The 22,320-nt window shown below is 38.1% G+C and overlaps 2 protein-coding genes across 5 annotated transcripts in view; both read right to left on the minus strand.

Annotated features, from left to right (window-relative positions):
• Positions 1-19,371, minus strand: part of LOC127434826 (cyclic AMP-responsive element-binding protein 3-like protein 2) — a 32,281-nt gene extending 12,910 nt beyond the window's left edge. The window contains exons 1-2 of one of the 2 annotated variants that reach the window (XM_051687830.1): positions 18,718-19,371; positions 16,356-16,424 (exon numbers count right to left, since the gene is read on the minus strand). In XM_051687830.1, coding sequence (XP_051543790.1) covers positions 16,356-16,424; positions 18,718-18,816 — 168 coding nt within the window. In that variant the 5' untranslated portion in view covers positions 18,817-19,371. The remainder of the gene's footprint in view (positions 1-16,355; positions 16,425-18,717) is intronic. The other variant, XM_051687831.1, reaches the window with a different exon arrangement.
• A 435-nt stretch (positions 19,372-19,806) lies between these two features.
• The window catches only part of LOC127434831 (single-stranded DNA-binding protein, mitochondrial-like), a 106,713-nt gene continuing 104,199 nt past the window's right edge, over positions 19,807-22,320 (minus strand). Inside the window, exons 2-7 of one of the 3 annotated variants that reach the window (XM_051687840.1) lie at positions 21,930-22,004; positions 21,794-21,851; positions 21,417-21,557; positions 21,184-21,271; positions 20,929-21,017; positions 19,807-20,314 (exon numbers count right to left, since the gene is read on the minus strand). In XM_051687840.1, the coding sequence (XP_051543800.1) occupies positions 20,274-20,314; positions 20,929-21,017; positions 21,184-21,271; positions 21,417-21,557; positions 21,794-21,851; positions 21,930-21,953 (441 nt within the window). In that variant the 5' untranslated portion in view covers positions 21,954-22,004 and the 3' untranslated portion in view covers positions 19,807-20,273. The other 2 variants (XM_051687838.1, XM_051687837.1) reach the window with 2 other exon arrangements.

Below are 22,320 nucleotides of genomic sequence, written 5' to 3' on the forward strand. Positions count from 1 at the left end.
ATCTGCAGGAAGAGGGTCAATAAGTGTTTTCCAGCTCTGAGACTGAGACATTAATACCAACTGCTGTCTCCTATGTATGCATCTGTTTGAAAGTAGTCATGTATGGCACACCATGCAGTTCTCTAAGTTCAGCTGAATAATGAAGGTTTGACTAGCAGAGACTAATACAGGGCACGAAAGCTCAGTGTTGTTAAAGGACAATTCCAGGTTCAAATAAGCTTTTTTGTTTGTGGTAATATTGATTGCCATTGAATTTCAATTATCAGTGATGGGCTGTAGCTTCGCTAGAAATAGCGAAGCTATTAGCTTAACTACATTTCTGAGTAGCGAAGTGGTAGCTTCACTAGTTTTTAAATCAAGTAGCTTTTCGGTAGCAAAGCTATATTTAACATACATATATATTTAATAAAAGCTACACCGCTACATCATACATCACACTGGTGTTTTCTATTGCCAGTTTTGAATCAGAACTAAAGATGTCCGACTCACAAATGAATCGCTCATCAGAGTCGGTTCTTTACAATGAATTGGTCACACGTAGGGGTTAAATTGGGATTTTGTAGGTGGGGGAACTCTAAAATCGGGTTATGTCGTAACAGAGCTTTTTGAACAACTACACTCGCTAAATAGAGACAGAATGTGTCAAGGGGATCAAACAAAAACCGCATCGGAGAATACAATAAATGGGATGATTGATAAACAAGCATTTTTTTCTTTTTGGAATCGAAGGTGCTGGAACGCCATTCCGGACCGTACCGGCCCAATTTAACCCCTGGTCACACGTTATAGCAAAGCAGTCTGAATCGGTTTACGATTCAATCTGAATGACTCAGAAAGCTCACACTCATGCTGCTGAATCATTTGGTGCACGCTCTCACTTGCCAACATGCTCACGGAAAATTTTTAAATACAGAAAATTAAGATAACGTTGGTTGCAGTGGATCTACAATCAATGGAAACCAAACGTGCATATGCATCCTATCGTTAGCCAGTGACGAAGAAGGTCTTTATTAAGTTTTATACCACGTGTGCAGCTTGAATGACTTAGTAGACTTACTAGCCTACACGAAAAAAGAACCATGGTATTAACGTTTTTTTATTTTTTTTTAACATGTACCACTACCTGGGAGCACCATGTTAATACAGTGGTATACAAATAAAGCAGTCATATAGTGAAGTACCATAGTAGTACCATGGTACTCTTTGAATTACCTTGAAGCACCATGTACATTCAATTGGATATGAATGTGGTAATCATATTTCCATTACATTTATATGCATAAATATGGTAATTGTATCTCAAAGTACCATGGTATTACCATCTGATACCATCCAATATCACATTGTTGTGCTCCAGAGGTGCTCACACACACACACACACACAAGAAATTTGGCCTCTGATCAGAAGCTTCCAGTACATACAGAAATACAACAGCAAGACACAGAATTACAAGATTAGATGAATAGTATTCGTATGTACAGAGTTTTTATACAGGTATGTGCAAAGGAAATTATGTTCAAATGCTACAAATGAAGCTTAACTTGTCTTGAACATTTCTTTGCACTGGAGAAATCATATTATGATAGATAAACTATATAGTGGGAAAAAGCAAGACTCCAGCAAAGATATCAGAAAAACCTGACTATGTTAATGTAAAAAAAGAGATTGTTTGGGATTAATAAAAAGAAACTGAAGTGGCAAAATATAATAAAAAAGGAGAAACTGAGTAAACTAGGAAGGAAGGAGGTGGAGTCAGGGATAAAATGGATAAAGGCCAGCGTGTGTGTGTTCAATTACAGTCTGATTCAGTCCCAGAGATGAGCGAAGTCAAAAAACAGACAGACAGAGAGAGGAAAGAGAGGAGAGCTAAATGAACACACAACTGAACAAGGGAAAGGAGATAGAAAAAACTAGAAAGAAAGAAAGAAAGGGAAATCATGTTTGTCAGAACTGACAAAAAGTTGGTCAGGAATGCCTTGTCCTACATTTTCCACTTTTGTACCTCTAGCTTCACTCAAGAGAAGCTCTGTCTGGAGTGTCCAGCCACATCTCACATGGAACGGTGAGACAATGTCTGGACTTGTGAGAAAAAAAGCATGCGCATCCCAGGTCTTCTCACAGAGTCTGCCTCCCCCAACACATTAAAAATAAAATCACACCAGAGGAGTATGTGTTCTTGTAAACAGTGCTTTGAGGAGGCCTCGTTTGAATTTGCGTGAACTCCATGTTCAGCAAAACAGGTTCGACAAATTCCGGTGTGCCTTTAATTAACTTAAAACCTTTTCTTCAGCCCAAAATCTTGCCAGACAAGATCTACAGTAAGCATTCATTGGCGATTCAAAGGCCAGTTGAGGTGAATGCTCCATATGACATAGTGGAGTGATCAACCTCAATAACATATTGATTTAACAGCACTGAGTGTTGTAACGGCAGGCCAAATCAGGTCAAGAGTGGGTGAAGCCGCCGGGATGTGTGACATAACATGCCACAGTTGACGTCTGAATGCATTTGAAGCAGTTGTTCCCGTTTCACTCCAATTCACGCATAGTGGAGTCGTGGCGGTAGAGTTATTATGCCATTCATGCACCATTTGTGGATAATATGTAATTATGTTTGACACTCTGAGATTGTGGTTAAATGAATATAATGATTGCTGTAAATTGCTGGGTGTTGACTGCCCTCAAAGAGGAATATAAGAGACTATTCACACCAAGGGGAGAAGATAGATGAAGATAGACATATTTTTCGGTGGTTTAAAGGGTTCGTCACCAATTGTTTTTCTATGTAAACGTGCTAGATGGATGTCCATGTTCAATCAACAGCATTCAAGTGAATTAAACTATAGTAAACTATATGGTTGTCACATGACCTCACAATGTTATATGTTTAATTCAGCTAGTGACGTACAGTTCAAATTTTGTGTAAAAAAGTCATAAAGGAATATTGTGGGTTCAATAAAAGTTAAGCTCAGTTCGACAGCAGTTTGTGGCATAATGTTGATAACCACAAAAAATAATTACAACACTCTGTCAATCCTTTTCTTTAAAAATAAAATTGACGATACAGTGCGGCACTTACAATACAAGTGAATGGGAACTTGTGTATTATTTGAGTGGTAAAGTTGTCATCACTGCAATGAAGTTGTAAAATTGGATATAACTTTACACACAGAAAATGTTAGAAAGGGATTTTATGACAGTAAAATCCCGTTAGCACGCATGTTGTTTACATCTTGTGGCTATACTTTTGAAACAGTGAGTATTTTAACGTTTACGGATTGGCCCCATTCACTTCCAATGTAAGTCAAGTCAAGTCAACCTTTATTTATAGAGCACATTTAAAAAACAGAAGTTGACCCAAAGTGCTTTTCAGATCAAATAAATAAATAAATAAATAATGACAGAGTGAAATAAAAACATTAATTTAAAGTTAAATATAAAACATAATAAAATAAATAAAAACCTTCAAATGCAGCATCATGTATTTCAATCACCATTTCAAACTATTCAATGATCTATTCAAAAGCTACAGAGTAAAAATTTGTTTTTAAAGAAGATTTAAAAATGGCTTGTGATGAAGCTGACCTCACATGGAGAGGGAGACAATTCTATAGATTTGGACCTATCACAGAAAAGGCACGATCACCCTTAGATCTATAGCGACAACGAGGAACCCTCACTAAAAGTTGATCAGAAGACCTGAGTGCTCTGGTAGGGAAGTATGGCAGGAGAAGGTCACTGATATATTGGGGTGCGAGACCAGATAGTGCCTTTTAGACATCAATCAGAATTTTAAAATCGACCCTGAATTTCACAGGAAACCAGTGTAGAGATGCTAAAACAGGGGAAATGTGATCTCTCTTTCTTGACCCTGTAAAAAATCTAGCTGCCGCGTTTTGAACTAGCTGCATGTGGGAAAGCACAGTCTGGGGGTGACCGATGTACAATGAGTTACAATAGTCTAACCTTGATGCAATAAATGAGTGGATTACAATTTCCAAGTCTTTATGGGAAAGAAAATGTTTAATTTTAACGCTAATAATAATAATTATAATTCTATTTATTTTTCACACATTATACATTTGCACATATACAGTGAAATTCTTTTTTTTTTCCACATATCCCAGCTAAGCTGGGGTCAGAGTGCAGGGTCAGCCATGATCTCATGTGGAAAAAGCTATCCTTGACAACAGCACTGATTTGCTTATTGAAAATTAAAGATGAGTCTAAAATCACTCCAAGACTCCTAACATGATCTTGTACATTTAACGACAGAGGACCTAACTGGGCAACCAGGCCAGGTAAGGAGGACGTGGAGGAACCTAAAATCAGAACTTTGGTATTGCTTTTATTTAATTGTAAAAAACTATTTGCCAGCCAATGTTTAATATCTTTGAAGCAATTTAGGGCATTCTCAAATGAACAATTTTTGTCTACACTCACTGGGAAATAAAATTGTGAATCATCAGCATAACAGTAATAAGATATGCTGTACTTATGGAAAATAGAGCTCAGAGGAAGCGTATACAGTGAAAATAACAAGGGTCCTAAAATCGACCCTTGAGGGACACCACACTGTAACTGTGCCGACGTAGAAGAAAAATTACCTAAATTAACAGAGAACGTCCTTTCTTTTAGATAGGAGGAAAACCACTGGAGGACCATACCCTGGATGCCAACCATACACTCAAGACGATTGAGAAGAATATTATGGTTGATAGTGTCGAACGCGACACTGAGATCTAATAAAACTAAGATGACAAGTGAACCTGAATCCATGGAGAGTAAAATATCATTGGTGACCTTCAACAATGCAGATTCAGTGTTGTGCAAGGGTCTGAAACCAGACTGAAATGTATCTAAAATGTTAAATGTATTTAGATGGGAGTACAGCTGCAAATAAACAACTCTCTCCAAGATCTTAGAAATAAAACGTAGTTTGGAGATTGGTCTGTAGTTGTTGTGTATTGCCAGATCCAAAAAAGGTTTTTTTTAATCAAAGGATGTAGAATTGCATGTTTAAAACTTCTTGGAACAACTCCACTTGCTAATGAGCTGTTAATTATAGCTGTCACACTGGAACTGATTGTCATGAAAACTTCTTTAAGAAGGCACGAAGAAAGAATATCCAGCTTGTAACTGGAACACCTCATCTTAGAGACTACATCTGCTAACTGTGCTGACGTAACTGGTTGAAAGAGAGTCAGGGAGCTGGACAGGAAAGGCATTAGTGGTTGTTCAAATTGTGCCAGTACAATCACACCTTTAATCTGCTCAATTTTGTGAGTAAAGAAGTTTAAATACGTTTCACATGTCTCTTGGGTGGCGTCCAGAAATCTATTTTTAGTTGGTTTAAAATAGAATCAAATGTTCTGAACAATACTTTTGGTCGATTTGCGTTATAAGAGATTAATGTAGAGAAACACTTGGCTTTCGTTTCCTTTACACCTCTCTGATAGTTAGTTAAACACTCCTTTAAAATATCATAAGAGACCTGAAGCTTGTCTCCACTTCCGCTCTGCTTTTCTGCATTCTCGTCTGTGAGCGCAGGTGACGTCATTTAGCCAAGGCTGTGAAACACACTTAATTCTCCTTGGCTTAAGCGGAGTGACATTATCAAGTGTAAAAGTACAAGATTTATTGAAAGCTTCAACCAATGATTCAGTGTCGAGTCCAGCTGACATCATCTGTGAAATAAGAATTCAGAAAACAGATTGGCAGTAGACGAGTGAATGGACCGGGAGAGACGTAAGGGCTGAGAAAAAGTAGGGAGAGGACAAGTATATACAGATTCAAACATTATTGAATAATGGTCCGAAATTCCAATATCTAAGACCTCTAAGTTGGGTACTGAAAGACCATAAGATAACACAAGATCTGATGTATGACCCATATTGTGAGTAGGACAAGTGACATGTCGTACAAAATTTAAAGACACAGTGAGGGAGATAAATTCATTTACCAGAGGTTTTGATGGACAGCATACGTGAATGTTAAAATCCCCAAGAATCAGGAGTCTATCACAACGAGACGCAAGACGTCAATCTTTAATAACTGGACCTGGAAACTGGAATACATGTCCATAGGTGGTGTTCTGCATTTAAAAGTGTTTCCACAAACAGTAGCAACGCCACCTCCTCGTCCTGACGTCCGTGGGGAATTTAAAATGTCACAGCCTAGTGGTGTTAGATCCCCCAGGGCCATTTGTTCGCCAGTATTCAGCCAGGTCACAGTGATGAATAAAAGGTCCAATGATCGTGATATAAAAAGTCATTCAGAATAAAAGATTTGTTGGATACTGATCGTGCATTAATGAGGGCCACCTTAATAGTGGTGACATCCGTGTTTTGCAGTGAAATAAAAGACGTGCATTTCAGCAAGCTGAGATTATCAAAATTGACACCCCGCTTCATTTCACTTTCACCAGTCGGAGGGCGACGGCGTGAAGACCAGATGGCCGGTATGTGATGGTTGTCAGAGGAATCAGTCTGTAATCTGCAGGGATGTTGGCGTGACCCCCGATGGACACACCGGGTGTGACGCGCGATTCCAAGTGCAGCGCAATAACTGTATACCCTGTCTGACAGGCGGGCCGAGGAATTCAAACGCCGTAAATCCAGAGGTGAGTAGAACAATGTCAGAAAAAAGATGATTGTGTGAACCAGCAGGGAGCTCTCCGCTGAAACTGGCGAGGGCCAACAGCAAAACTCCAACAGGCCAAGATGGGCAACAGAAGGCAGAACATCCTCAATGAATCCACCAGCACAACCCGATTTCAAAGTCCACACGCTCCAGCCCCACTGGACATGGACAATGGACAGGGAATCAAACAGCCTATTTAAGACTGCACGTAGCAGTCCCGGTGAAGACCATCGGTGAGTACAGCGGTGTTAATTTCCTTTGAGGTAATCCAGTCAAATTTCCTGAGGTGTAGCGTAGATTTCAAAACAAACAAAAAAGTCAATAGTCCCTAAGATTGTCCATAAAATAGAAGCATAAAACTAAAATTCCTGAGGTCACTCCTGCAAAAAGCCACTAATAAATAGCATCTAAAAACATTGAAAAGAAGCCGGAGAGTAATGGCAGACAAACATGCCAGCATTCACTCTACCGGAAGTCACAGTATCAGACAAAAATAAAGTAACTGTCTCACTGTAACCCAGATATTTGACTTGGAATATTCCTTTAAAGAGATGTAAAAAATCATGGTTGACGTCACTTGGTTCCTTTTGAATTATGAGATATAGTATTCCACGCAGTGTATTCTGTTGTATACTGCATATTTTGGTAAATGTAACAGGTTAAATCTTGACATTAAAACTTTAGTAGTATGAGTAGTATGGTAATATGCCATTTCAAACATGCTCGGGTTAGACACAGCCTACTCCATCAACACTCCTCATCCAGCTGGTGCTGCCGCTGGGTGGATTTTGGGAGAGAAGGCTTCTTTGTCCATAGTTTGGAATGGGGGTATAGTACATGTGGTTTTAGTTGGGGGAAGAGTACTGCAATCTGACTCTGAGTTTCTAACCAGCTGGCGAGTTTTGAGCTGTTGATGAAAGTGGTGGACACCTAGAGAGAGCTGCTCATCTGGTGATGGCCAGGATGTTGGGGGTTGTGCTGGAAGTCTGGTGGAATTCTGACAGCAGCCTGTAAATTTTTTTCCCTCAAAGGGCTTTGAATGTGTTTGGAAAAAGGAAGTGTGATAGCCAAAAGAGGACGCAGTTCTAGATGATGCAACACTCTCTTTAAGCAGCGAAACAGATGTGTGGACAACGCAAAACCAACAAACACACACACGCTGGGGCCGAAGATCACATTGCTTGTGAGGCTGTACCTTGTGCTTACACACTATCAGATCTGACTCACTGATATTACCGACTAGAAATCAATTTACTTTGGACTGGAACGCCTAACTCCAGTCATTCATCACAAGACTTATCTTAGACGGAGACGAGCCAGCGCGTTTAACCTCTTAAATAATAACACTCAAAATTCCAACCAGCTGATATTTTTTGTCCACCATGGCTGACCAATCTATTGTGATGTTGTACAAAAACAAGGCCTTGTTCTTTATCTATGCTTCTGATTGCTAAATAGTGTTATTCTGGGGCAGCAGCCAATGTTGAGAGACATTAATCTGAAGTTCTGATGCTTAATGCAAACACTGGTGACCTTGTCTGTCCTTTGCATTTTGGATTACACAACTCTCTCTGACCCAAATTCAGTGTCAGCCTGCCTGGTCAAGCCATCTGTAAAGTTGCAGTTTACATCCTTGGGTTGGGTACAGTTGCATGATAATGTTACTTTGAGGAAACATCCTTTATCACACCACACATCATATAAGTGCTAAAGTGGAATTCAAATTCAATGAATTTCTGAGTGAGGATCAAGAGCTGAAAATGTTTTAAAGCAATGGCACATAGGAACAATCGGGGGTAATTGGTGTTTCAGAAAAGTTGCTTATCCTAAATTTCACATACTAAATCTTGTTTGTGCCCAGATAATCCCAACAGAAGTCCCTCATTTTTTTTTCATGAGTCACCCCAGCTTCTCAGAAGGCATTTCAAATTTGCCTCAGCTGTTTGGGCTAAGCATAAAATGTGGGCCATCGCTGCTGCGGTTACAGTTTATATCAGTTTAAAGAGGCCTGAATAGTGACTACATTTTAATTTCACAAGAAGATCAAACACATCCAGCAAATTTCAGGGTCGTGCCATGCCCTCTTCCCCCCAGTGGGTGTCCTGCAACTCCAGGGGTCCATGAAATGACTCCACTGTAATCAACATCTGGCAAATAGTGACCACAAAAGGAAATAAACAACCAGATCAACCTTTTTTTGCTCTTTATGAATAGGCACAGAGTAAAGCCAATACAGAATGGACAGAAAAACACCCTCCATTTCAAATACACTGAGAATTTAATGTAACCTGGGCAAAATACCTAATTTGTCCTACTGGGAAGATGGAAGACTATTTACTTCAAATAATAATTACAGGGCTTAGTAAAGTTGATGATATAGGGGAGTGCGGGGCACAAACTAACGCTGGGCTAGTTGTAACACACGTGGTTTAAACGTTTCCACACATGCTGGTAAGACAAAATTTTATTTGTTTACTTGTTGCCATATCAAGACTGTGTAGATAAAAAAATTTGGAAGATATCACTAAAAGTTCATTTTAAAGTAGCAAAAGTAAAAATTCACATGAAAGTAAATTTTCATCTCTGTTTTTACTGTTTATTTAAAATGAGGCAAACTTGGTATCATTTTAATCTCCAATCTTTTAGCTAGCATCTTCCATAGTCTTTTAATTCTCAGATAGCCAGCAGAAGTGACCAGCCAGGTTTTAATCCCAGTTGTGCCGACGGGGCACGTTGTAACACTGCGTTAATTTACAATGTGCCCCAGTTACAAAAAACTACATGCAATTCCATGCAGTCAGATATGTAATTTACATAATTCCCCTTAATGTGTGTGTGCGGGAGTGTGTGTTTTGTCATCAATCCACGCATTATTTTGGTCAATGCTGTGGCTTTGCTGTGTATTTATTGTCAAGTGTCAAAATTATTGCTATATTATATTTGACAAAGTTAATAAATGGCTTTTATTGATATGAAAATGTAGTTTATTTTCTAGGCTTTTTAATTAGATCAGATACAGTTGTTAGAGGGGGATTTTAAGCTGTTATATGGTCTTGTTACAATATGCCCCTCACCTGCTACAACATGCCCCACCTATGGGGCACGTTGTAACATTTCATGTTCTTCTTTTCGAGGTAGATTGCGAAAAAGTATACGCTGTATTCATGAAACAAGACCACGTGCGTAATAGACATGTTTGAAATTAATGTGAAAAAAGAAAAATACATCGAACCCCAAGTACATTTACACTAACTTAAGAAAACCAAAAAGTGTTAGTTTGTGCCCCACTCTCCCCTAATGAAAGAAGAATTATTTGAATGTTTAAAACAAGTTAAGTTCAATCAACAGCATTTGTGGCATAATGTTGATTTCCATAAAAAAATCAATCAGACTTGTCCCTCGTTTAAATTAAACATTAAAATACACACGCTTTCATAAGTATAGCGAGATGACGTAAACATATACGTTAACATGTTTCAGTGTGATAAAATCGCTTACTGACTTTATCCATGCAAAGTTATATCCAATACCAGGATTACTGCATTTCATTGTCATGACAACAAAGTATTAATATTGGATATACAGTAACATTACACAGATATGGTTAGTAATTGAAAAAAAACCATTTTTTTTGCAGAGGCGCAAAAACCATATACGCAATGTATGCAACGCATAGGAGCACCATGTACGGTAATCCCCCCCCCCCCATGCTTATGAGGAGACAGCACCCCCCACCCCGGTCAACAGATACAATAGGCGTGAAAGTTAGTGTCACATACATACTCGAAAATGGGTAGTTGCGCCCCTGTGTTTGTCTTTCAGTGATACTTATATAGTGTAGTATTTTAATGTTTATGGACTGGCCCCATTCGCTTCCATTGTACACGTGTTCCTGTAACTGTGATTTTTGCTTTTTTTGGGGATGTCAAAATACATTTTGTGAAAATCAACAAAGCAAAAAATGCTGTTAATTGAGGTTAAATTGTATTAATTAGGGGTGGTTGAAAATGTTCATTTTTGTTTTTCAGATGCATCGCAATCTCTATATCAATTCTTAAATTCCAAGATTTATCTTTTACTCTATGTGCAACCCTCCACTACAATGAGAGGAAATCACTCGCATTTGCAACCAAATTTCATGCTATGTGACTAAAATGTATATATTTGGCAACTGGCTGGAAAATGTATAGATTTCACTCACCAGTAATTGTGTAGTATAGTGGTGGAGTAATAAGCAGCGAGATCCTTTCACTGTGTGTTGAGAGTAAAAGAAGTTGTTGTTGTTGTGTGTGTGTGTGTGTGTGTGTGTCCAAAAACGACATCCAGGCAACCCATTTGCCATTGAATATTGTTTTTTTTTTTTAATACCCTTTCTGTTCTGTACAGTCAGTTGTTGATCAAAAACAACAAAAAATAAATATTTAATTCTACTCACGCATAGCATGGATGAGATAAAGCCATTCAAGTCTTCAGGTTTTCTTAATGACGTGTTAGCATGTGTTCAGTGTAAATACTTGTAAATAGCACAAATTATGCAATTAAACAAAAACATGTATCAATAAATAATATATGCAATATAATATCATATTTATTGATTGAATTCATGGATTTGTTCATTTTTAAAAAGCTAAAATGTGACCAAAATGATTAAAAATAATAATAATAATAATAATAAAATATAATTACATTTATATTTTTGTAATGTACATCATAAGAAGGTCCCCTGTATGAACAGCAAATTAGCTGGGAGAGAATTTCTTTCAAGTGTAAGCAAAAGAGACATTATAACTGAAATATACCTGTATCAATCTATATCGAATCAAGAGCTTGTTAATCGGAATCGAATCGGGAAATCTGTTTCAATACCCAGCCCTAGTATTAAAGCCAGAACATGCCTTTAATATCATTAGACACATACATTTAGCCAAGTGTCTCAAATTTTTAATTGGTAGTGTAAAAAGGGGAAAGCACAAGCTTCCCACAAACAGAACAACATTATAGACAAAACCAAACCCATGGCTCATTGACAAATTCTGAATCAATGCCTTTGTTGCCACAGAAAACATGTAATTTTATACTCCCAAAGCTAATAACCTTACAACAACACCCATAGGCTAGTCCCTGAGGGACGATAACAGTAACTGGCGAGTGCAAGAAACCACAAGATCACGACATTCGATGAGAAAAATTAGACTTGGTAATGTGTAGAGAATGTGTGTGCGCAGGCCCAGGCTCAAGTTGCAGCTTATATAAACCACCCTTTCAGAGCAAAAGATCAAGAATGTGTATCGCAGAGTGATGCAGCCTGCAAGAATGATGGACGCTGGACAACTTAGAAGCCCTGCCCACCCTGAGAACAGTCCAAGCTGTGTCCACCCAATGTACAGGGAGCTGAGAGAATACAGCCAGCTCTGTGAGCAGAGGCCTGCTCATGTCAACCACACTGTGCGCAAGAGGGTTTCTCACTACAAGCCTGCAAACAGACTTGTCCCCTCCCAAAACCACTCCACTAATCCACCAGTCAGTCATCGCTGGCACACCATTGTAAAGATTTTTAGCACAAGGATGTAGTCAATAAACTGCAATTATAATCTCATAGTTTATATTTCAAAATTCAATGTCTAAAATTGTTTTTAATGTCAACAATCTAAGTTGAGATACTTGGATTGTCACACAAGGAAAGTATGTGCAGAAACAAGCCGATATTTTTACATTTTCTGAACGCAACCTGCAAAATTAATACGCCACCACACTAATCCTTGGTACATTTAAGGACAATAAAGTGTGTAAATATAAACGAATGAGTAAGTACAACTTAAGCGAAACGTCCTTATTTGGTCAGCAAACACACAACTTGTGCTCCCCTCCAACAGTCCCACAAGACCTTAAACACAAAGTCTGTAACACAAACCCAGATGTGGGGCCACCTTCCTTTACTGGTTTTTATTACCAGGCATGGTCTCTACTGGCAAGACAGATGACTTATTTTCTTAAGATATCCTTGACAAACAACTCTTTCTTCCTTATCTGCTAGATACTTTGGAAAAAAAGTGGCATACTGTTTCTGCTGTATCCATTGCATAGATTTCTATGAATGCTGTGAAGGTTAAAGAAACATTTTTGTGCTATGACAGTCCGTTTCATTCCTTTCCTTCAAACAATTATTGTGTCATTGACTTGATAGTGTTATCTGCTGATTAAAATATCAAAATGCCAGTTTAAACAGGTGAGATCATCTGATACAAAAGGTAATCTCATGAAACCTGTTAAAAACATGCCCGGGTCATATTTCAGCCAAAAATCTAAAGAAATTAATAAATAAGTAATTTATAATGAATCCTTTTTAGGACCATTAAGACACTGTAATGTAACATTACAATGGCATTACATGGCACTGAAACATTACATGGCATTTTAACATTTTCATGCCAATTAAACACAATTTGCCCCACATCCACATAACCGTGATGCAAAATTATCTACCTTCCATTGCTGTAATGCTGAAAAACAAAAATATATTCTTTTTATTGTAAAGTATTTATTCATCATTTTAGTAGGCCTATTTGTTGTTTTTGCTTTCTTTAATTTATGCTGATTTAATTTTTTTTTTAATCATTGCATTATAGTAATGAGAATATTCTCAATGGTGATTTTGAAAACAATGCAAATGACATAAAAATTCAAAGTAAAATGTTAGAATTTAGGGGTAAATGTGCTTAATTGTCATGAAAATAATATCACAATGCACAAATGCCTGGATTGCCTGCTTGAATTGTCACGGACTGACCATCATGACTTGTGAATCAGAGGAACTTTTGATCCAGATCCTGAAGTTTTGATTCTGGCTGGTAGAATACACACTTCAGAGGAAGATATTAGATGAGCGCTCGACGGGAAGAAAACGCTGGATTTTCGTGAGCTTCGTTAATTACATCTGTTTAAACGAGATGCAGACAGTATATAATAGAAGTTTTATTGATATTTGCCTTTTATCATTAGACAAGACAGTTAAAAGTGACAGGGAACAGTTGAGGAGAGACTGTTAGAATACGTGCTTCAGAGGTAGATTTATGAGCGTTCCACAGGATGCTGAATCTGCTCAAGTTGTGTGAGGTTGGTTTATTACTTCTGTTTAAACGAGATATGCACATATTTGCAGACTGTATATGATATTAGTTTTATTGGTATTTGCCTTTTTATCATTAGACAAGACAGTTAAAAGTTACAGGGAACTGTTGAGGAGAGAGAGGGAGAATGAAACAGACGAGCACTTTAACATTATGAGCTCAAACGCGTCTTTCGCGGCTCTGAAATGCGGACAGTTTAAATTACACTATGTTGCACAATAATATGTCTATTATTGTAGTAACACAATGGCACGTAACAACAAAACGAACTGTGATTGGTCATTTACATGTCTCAGTCACTTCACATGCAAGCAGGCGATTCTCAGCGTCCTCAAGAAACAAATCGGCCAAACGGGAAAATGTATCGGCCAATGCTGATAATTTAAAAAAAATCCAAAAATCGATTCTGTTACAAATCACGATTCTTGAGCAAAACGATTTTAAAATCGTCTCCCTGATGAAAAATTTATTTAATAATAAAAAAAATACATGTTTATCTTAATGCAACAATGTTTAATAAATAAATATAGGATACTATATTTGTGCAGAGTTCCACATAACAAGTTTTCTCTCTGAGAAGTTTTGTCTCTTTAATTCTTTACATTCAGTCCTTTAATGCACCGCTGCTACAGCCATCAAGCACCGTTTGATCACTGTCGGACGTCAAAATCCTCTGCTGTGATCAACGTTCCAGTTATTATGCATAGTCCAAAAGTTAATTTGAGAGGTGTTGAGCGTATTTGTCAGATGTTATTCTGCAGATTCTCTCTGACACTGCTTTATTAAATAGCTGAGCCGCTCAACAAACTGTTGGATGCTGTAAACTACATGTCGCGCTCTTGCAATATTTATAATCTAACAGCCAGAGTATTCATGCGCAGTGGTGGGTGATTTCGCACATTTACCCACCATTGTCGACAAGAAATGCTGCTAGACACAAAGACGCATGCTTGAGGAAATACACCTGATTTTATTTTGAAGAAAAGACGAAAGGAATGCCGGCGAAGCACGTGTCTGATTTGCTATTGTGTTCAGAAGTTAATTTGTGCTTTGGCACCAATACACGCAGCACAATCGTGTCTCGCGGAACACGCGAAAATTGTGCGTTTAATTTTTTTCTCAGTCATCTGGGAGAAGTTTGTAAGAACAGTGTTGTCTGTGAGAATGCTATATAGGATCTCAGACTATCTCAGGATGCATATTCAAATAACATGCAACGACACTGGAACTACAGGTGAATTGTCGTGTGTCAATTTAATTAATAATAATTGTATTTATTTATCACACATTATATGTTTACACATATACAGTGAAATTCTTTTTTTTTTTTCACATATTTCCAGCTAAGCTGGGGTCAGAGTGCAGGGTCAGCCATGATATGGCACCCCTGGAGCAGATAGGATCAAGAGCCTTGCTCAAGGGCCCAACAATGGCATCTTGGCAGTGCTGGGGCCTGAACCCCCAATCTTCTGATCAGTAACCCAGAGCCTTAACTGCTGAGCCACCACTGCCCCGCATAATTCAAAATGGTTCTTGAACAAGTTCTCTCTTTAGCCTCCATTTGTATATTGCAACATTATCATTATGATAATAGTAATAGACTATGGTAATATATATATTTTATATTCTAAAATAACAAAATTAGTTTTATAAGTTAAAATTATATATTGTATAGCCTATATTTATTTGTTGAATACAAATGATAATGCAGCCTTCTACATGGGTTCCTTGGCACTAACTAGTCACCTAGCTCAGACAATGACTTGAGACAATCAACTGACTGGTCGATTGGTAGTTTTAAATCAGTAGTTTTGCACATCCTACATTTGACCACATCCCTACCTTTTACCTGCAAATTATAGCCTATATTAAAGAGTGAAACAAATGTCATTTCAGACTAGGGTTGCAATGGGCCGGAAAAATTCCGGAAAAATTCCGGAAACTTTAAATGGGAAGTTAAGCTGGGGAATTTTGGAAATATTGGAAAAAACTTTGGGCACTTGGCTATATGCTGCTGCATCTTTGTGGCATTCTTAACATAGGTCTTTGCACAGTATTTGAAAATGTACACAGCCTTTCCTTCTACATTGGCTGAGGCGAAATGTGTCCACACATCAGATGCCACACGTGGCATTGCTCTGTAGAATAAGATTAGAAAAAAGCTTGTAAAAAACACTAATGCAATGCCATGCACAGATATATAAATAGTTAGCTAAACAATTGGAATATTCTGGAATGGTAAAAATATTTTACAATTGATGCTGGACAAATGAATAGAAATAGGCTAGATGAATAGATGAACACTCAATCAGCATGCTAATCAAACTATAACCTACATTCTTGTATGATAACAGAAAACTGGCTAGCAGAAGGCAGAAGAAACAGCATCACAGTTGAGCTAGCTAGCACCATGATAGCTAGCCTCTTAAATTTTCAATGAAATGGTGTTAGCTAGCTTACATTTAGCATATCTGATTTACTGGCTAGCTAGCTACTGTATAAACACATTTTGATTTAGTATTAGCTAGTTAAACTTTAATACCATAGATCAAATATATTTACCATAGTAATATCATCAAAACTTACTTGACTGGATGTAGTCCTTGGGCTCAAATGCAGTAGTGTGGCTTCAATAGTCCTGCTGTAGTAAGTAGCCTACAGTAAGTAGTGTGCATGTGATTAGGGAATGCGCAGGGTAGAATTTGCATTAAATCTGGTTGTTTTAACAAAGATTATGCTGCAAGATTTTTTTTTTTTTTTTAGAAATTACATTTAAGTTCCCTGTTATAGGCTAACTTGCAATTTTGCAAATTTCCAGTTTATTCCTAATAATTCCCATATAGTCCCGTTAATTCCCATGGAAAGTTTCCAACTTTGAAAATTCCTGGAATTTTGCAACCCTATTTCAGACACAACTGTTCTTCATTTCTTTCTGAGAAAAAGGAGTTAATGTTTTTTTTTTGTTTTTTTTTATAAAAAAAATTATAAAAGATATCAAAACATCAAAATCGCAATACTCACAGAATTGCAATACATATTGAATCAGCTAGGAAATATCATTGTAATATAGAATCAGGAGGTATGTGGAAATTCCCAGTCCTACCATAAACCAAAAACAAAATTCATCCTGGCTTCAGTACGGCCAGGGCGGCACATCTGGTTGCCACAAGGGCCCAGTCTGCAGTAAATATAAGGAGGGGACCTAATGTTCTTTTCCAGGCTAATCATGTTTCTCTGATTATCAGCACTAAGAATTGCTGAACATGAACCTCACTGAACTGCTCCCTAAGCATCTCCTTAACCCCTATTCTAAAGGGGGCAACCAGACTTGGGATTATGCTTCCAGAAAAATGACATGGTGGATATTTTATTTTTTCATTGATCACAAAAGGAGATGTTAGGCCTAATGTTAGCCTCAGTCACCATTCACTTTTGTTGCATCTTTTTTTCCCATTCTGCCTAACATCTCCTTTTGTGTTCCAAGGAAGAAAGCAAGTCATTCGGCTTTGGAACAACAGGAGAGGGAGTAAATGATCAGAATTTTCATTTTTGATAGAACTATCCCTTTAAGGAAGAACCCCACGCAGGAAAAACACACACTGAAGGCCTATTTGAGTCACTCTTTCCAAGTATGTTTCCATTCTGCATCAAATTTAAAGAGTTTAAACTGAAATTCAAACCTGAAAGTCAGCCCTGCAGACCATGACAATGCAGCTGACTCAGAATTAGAAGTTCACTGGAAACGGCCTAGATGCGAGCTGCATAACGATAATAACAGACATACGCAACATGCCGAGCACACAAAGCAAGCTTCAAGGGAGCCTATGGCTCTCCCAGGCAGAACTTTCAACTGAAAACAGTTTACATTGTTGTGTGGAATTCCATGTCAACAAACCCTGGGGAGTCAGTGAAAGTGAGGTAAACTGGGACATAGAGACCAATGAGGTGGGGGAGTCAGTGTGTGTATGTATGGAGGGGGTTGATGGGGGACTCAAACAAAGACCCTGCTCTGTTCTAAAGGTGGAGGAGAATATGAACCACTCCTAAACCTACAAAGCAGATATAGTTCTCCTGGATATGTGCATTAGCACCCAAATTCGCCTCAATGATTTTGCCTGTTTATGAATCCCAGACACACCAAACTGCTTTGATGATGTCTGGGAAGGCGTTGCATGATGTGTCTGAATTTAATCGGGATTTCTGTTTGCAAACAGCTCACAACATCCTAGCCGTCTTCCTTCATCTGTGAGGATTCTAAATTTATAGAACCTTGTGAAACCCCTAATTAGCCAGCAGTCTGAAATCCACCCATCAAGTCCAGGCCCCCTTTCTGCCCTTGAGCGAAAGTTGGAACACAAACCTGTTATTACATAACTTGAAACAGCAGCTCCCCACTTCCAGAGTTCAAACATTATACACATTTCTCATTTTATCAAGGTTGATATTGTGCTTTTATAAATCTTAAAACACTCAAAGGGGGTCACAAGTGGGCTCATACTATGTAAAAACCACCAAACATAAGAGAGGCACTGTAAAACCCACATATGTGTGGATTCATGCAAGGGTGTAGATTTGGCTTGAGCATTGGGGTGGCTGCAGCGTAAAGCATTTATATGTTTCCATTGATTATGGTATAAATATTTTGTGGATTTATGCATGCACCGTCTGAACTTTATCCCTTGGAGCCAAGTGAACCAAGAGCTAATGGCATTAGTAATCTAATGGAGTAATACTTATAAAGAGACGATCAAGTAGGACAAAATACATTTCAATGACTTAATTTTGCATTGAACATGGCTTAGAGGTATTAGAAAGCTCTAATGCATTCTCTGTGTGATCTGACACAACTTGAAACACATCAAAACATGCGGCGGCGGTATAATGAGCATGGCACTCAACGCTCGAAAACACATCGGATTTTTATTTAATATGGAAATTTCCCACTTACAGTGCTGTATAACATGTTGTCGTTATCCCCGGTGTCTGACAATTCACTGAGATTTCTGTCCCACTGTAAAAACGGCTCACCACTTTCCATTATTTCCATGCCTCGATCTGCGTCTGTATTATCTGGTCAAGTACTGTATCTTCAACGGCGCCGGCAACGACAATATATCGTTTTACACGATAATGTATCCGTCAAATGCCTCGACAAGTCGCGATTTAGAGTGAATTCCTCTCTGTCAGCGGAAAGTTGATAATAAGTTGTGCGTCTCGTCGCCAGTGTTCTCGGAGCGGTTACTCTGTGAGCGCGCTCTTCGGTGAGTTGTTACAATGTATCTTCTTTATACTTGTTTAGCTGCAACAAAGTAACAAGCCGAATCGAACGCGAACCTCGCGGATAAGTGCTATTTTAACTCCAGCTTTACTTTCCCTCAGCTTCCTTGAGAAATATCGCCCCTTCACAGACAGACGAGCAGGAATTTGGGGCGGGGAAATGATGGGAGCCGCAAAATTTGTTTACAAACGACAATTTGTGTAATACACTCATTTAAAAATGTTTTTAGATGTTCCCTAATAAATACTTTTACATAGAGGTTTTCAAAGTGGATTTAAGGCACTATCCATAATTTGACTTGAAAATACTAAACTTTCCGCTATAGGGCCCGCCCTTGGAATACTTGCGGCATCCAATCAGATGAGCTGTTGCGTTTAAAGCTTATCGAGGTTTTTAGATCACGGAGGACGGACAAACTGAATAACCAATTGGAGGTTGCTATTGCATGACTGACATGAAATTGCTCCAATTATGGGTGACTCTGGAAAATCTCTCAACAAACCGTGTAAAGCCAAGAGTACTAAACTGCTTGCACCGCCTAAACGTTTTTATTTTTTTGTTTTTTGCATGTGTGTGGAAAAGACCCTTAGAAATTAACTTTCACTGTTTAAAAACAATAATAGATGTGGCCAAATGTTAAAAAAGCATTAGTGACTGTATGTTTTGAAAATGTGTGACACTGTCACAAGTAACCAGCTAGATAGAACATCCTAAAAAAATTACAACCAGGACAATTAAAGCACGTACATCAGGCGGTAAATTTGAAGTGAGTGACACAATCTGGACATGGTAGTCATGAGTAGGTGTATTACATTTTTTACTGACAAAGAACTGTATACGTTTATGGAAATAAACATGGTAGTACAACAAATGGCAAGAGATTTGGATTAACAGAATCATATGTTATGGTTTCCGACATATCTTTTATGTTTTAAAAGTTATCAAAAAAAGAGAAAATGTAGCATTTTTTACAGAGGAGAGTCAAATCCAGTTTATGGGGCTGAAACGCATGTGTTTACATATCAAAGTGCATTCTGTTGGCACCCCCTGTCTGGAACAAGACAGAATGTCACAATCATACCAACAACATTCCTTCTTTTGTTTATGTATGACTGTTCGGGCAGGCACAAAATTACTCTAGAGATTAATGTCAGTGAGCAGAGTAACACTATACAAAATATCTTCCATCTTCTTTTGGTTTTCTAAAGTCTGGGAAAGCTTCTTCACTACTGGTCTCGCAGATTTTCACTTAAGAAGACAATATTATCTGTGGAAAGAGAAAAGTATTAAATAAGACAAAATGTTCAAATATAACGAGTGGTCAAGATATGTTAACATATATATGTGGAGGCCTGGGTAGCTCAGTGAGTATTGACGCTAACTACCACCCCTGGAGTCGCGAGTTCGAATCCAGGGTGTGCTGAGTGACTCCAGTCAGGTCTCCTAAGCAACCAAATTGGCCCAGTTGCTAGGGAGGGTAGAGTCACATGGGGTAACCTCCTCGTGGTCGCGATTAGTGGTTCTTGCTCTCAATGGGGTGCGTGGTAAACTGTGCGTGGTTCGCGGAGAATAGCATGAGCCTCCACGTGCGGAGTCTCCGCGGTGTCATGCACAGCGAGCCACGTGATAAGATGCGCGGATTGACTGTCTCAGAAGCAGAAGCAACTGAGACTTGTCCTCCACCAACCGGATTGAGGTGAGTAACCGCGCCACCATGAGGACCTGCTAAGTAGTGGGAATTGGGCATTCCAAATTGAGAGAAAAAGGGATAAAAAAAAAAAAACTCTGTTTCTATGTGTGTCTATATATGTGGATAGTAGTTAAACCTTCCATTTTAAAATGAAATGTATGCAGAATCAGTGATCTAAACTTAAGTCTAACCTGCGATAATAGTGGTTGCTTGTCGCCTAATATTATTTTTATCCATGTACTCCCCATAGTCCAATTTTCCTTCGACAAGAATTCGAGACCTAAAGAAAAAAAAAGAAAAAAAGATTGAATTTGGGCTTATAAAAGCATGCGACAAATACAGTACCTATAAAGGCTATAAATAAATATGTCCAGATATCTACATAATGGTTTTATATCTACATCTGATATTTATCTAACTTGGACTCAAAAAAATGAAGTACACACCCTTTCTTTACATACTGATATGCTACATCTCTGAGGCCTGGTTTGAATACTGAAATTCTGTGCCATGTTGTTTTTTGGCTGACATCTCCTGCAAAATCCGAAAACAATAATAACATTAAAAATTATATTAGAATACATTTAGATATGTGTTGAGGAATGTTATCTTTTTTTAATTATTTTAGTATATTTACAGCTGAAGAGTCTTTAATGCTCATTCGTCTTTCAACTCTCACCTGTATTTGTAGGTTCTCCCTCCCCAGACCGCCACATCTCATTTGTTGCCATGGAGAAGATGGTGACAGGGTTTCTGCCCTCCACCTGTCTCATAACGGGGTCTTGTCCCACCCGTCCAAGTAACTGCACCCTGTTAATAGCTGTTAAAAGAAGGTAAAAGGAAGACAGGATGAGAAAGACATTTGCTTGCAGCAAACTAACAACTGAGATGCAGTAAACCGCAAAATGTCTTTAGGATGAGCAGGAATGCATTACTACACACTAACAGTTTTTAAAAGTGTATATTTGATACGTGATAGGTAAGTGCAATGATGAATAATATTATCCATAGCTAGACACAAATGTAGCAGACTGAAATTGATTGACAGATACTCACATCTCTCCAGGATCAAACTTGTATCTGTAGTCCTTTGTCTGACAAACTGTTTAAGTATCTGTTCCATGGAAATACAAAGTTAAAAACAATCAGACATAATACTCATAAGCAAGAATTAATTTATTTAACTTATTACCTGGGCAGAGGCATTTCTTAACATTTTCTCTTCTTTGTGGATGATACTATGATGTTTGGTGATAGATATTTTTTTCTGTAGAGAAACGTAAATGGAGTAAAAAAAAAGATCTGGACTGATTGAGGTAAAAATAAAGTTATGCAAGAGATTATTTACCTTGTTTTATAATGTATTATATGTACAAATTAACGGCATGTCATCATATAATTAAAGCCGAATGTAAAAGAATGATCACATCAAGTTCGTCTCATCAATAGAGAATACAGTGTTTTTATACCACGGTGTAGTTTTACTGAAATTCTGGCAACATTTGTCTTGATACATTTAACTGTATGTTCCAAACCTACTTCCAGCAAATCCAATGAAGTAACACGTTAATCTCCCACCATTC

This window comes from Myxocyprinus asiaticus, chromosome 45 (assembly GCF_019703515.2).
Source record: "Myxocyprinus asiaticus isolate MX2 ecotype Aquarium Trade chromosome 45, UBuf_Myxa_2, whole genome shotgun sequence".
Taxonomy (NCBI): domain Eukaryota; kingdom Metazoa; phylum Chordata; class Actinopteri; order Cypriniformes; family Catostomidae; genus Myxocyprinus; species Myxocyprinus asiaticus.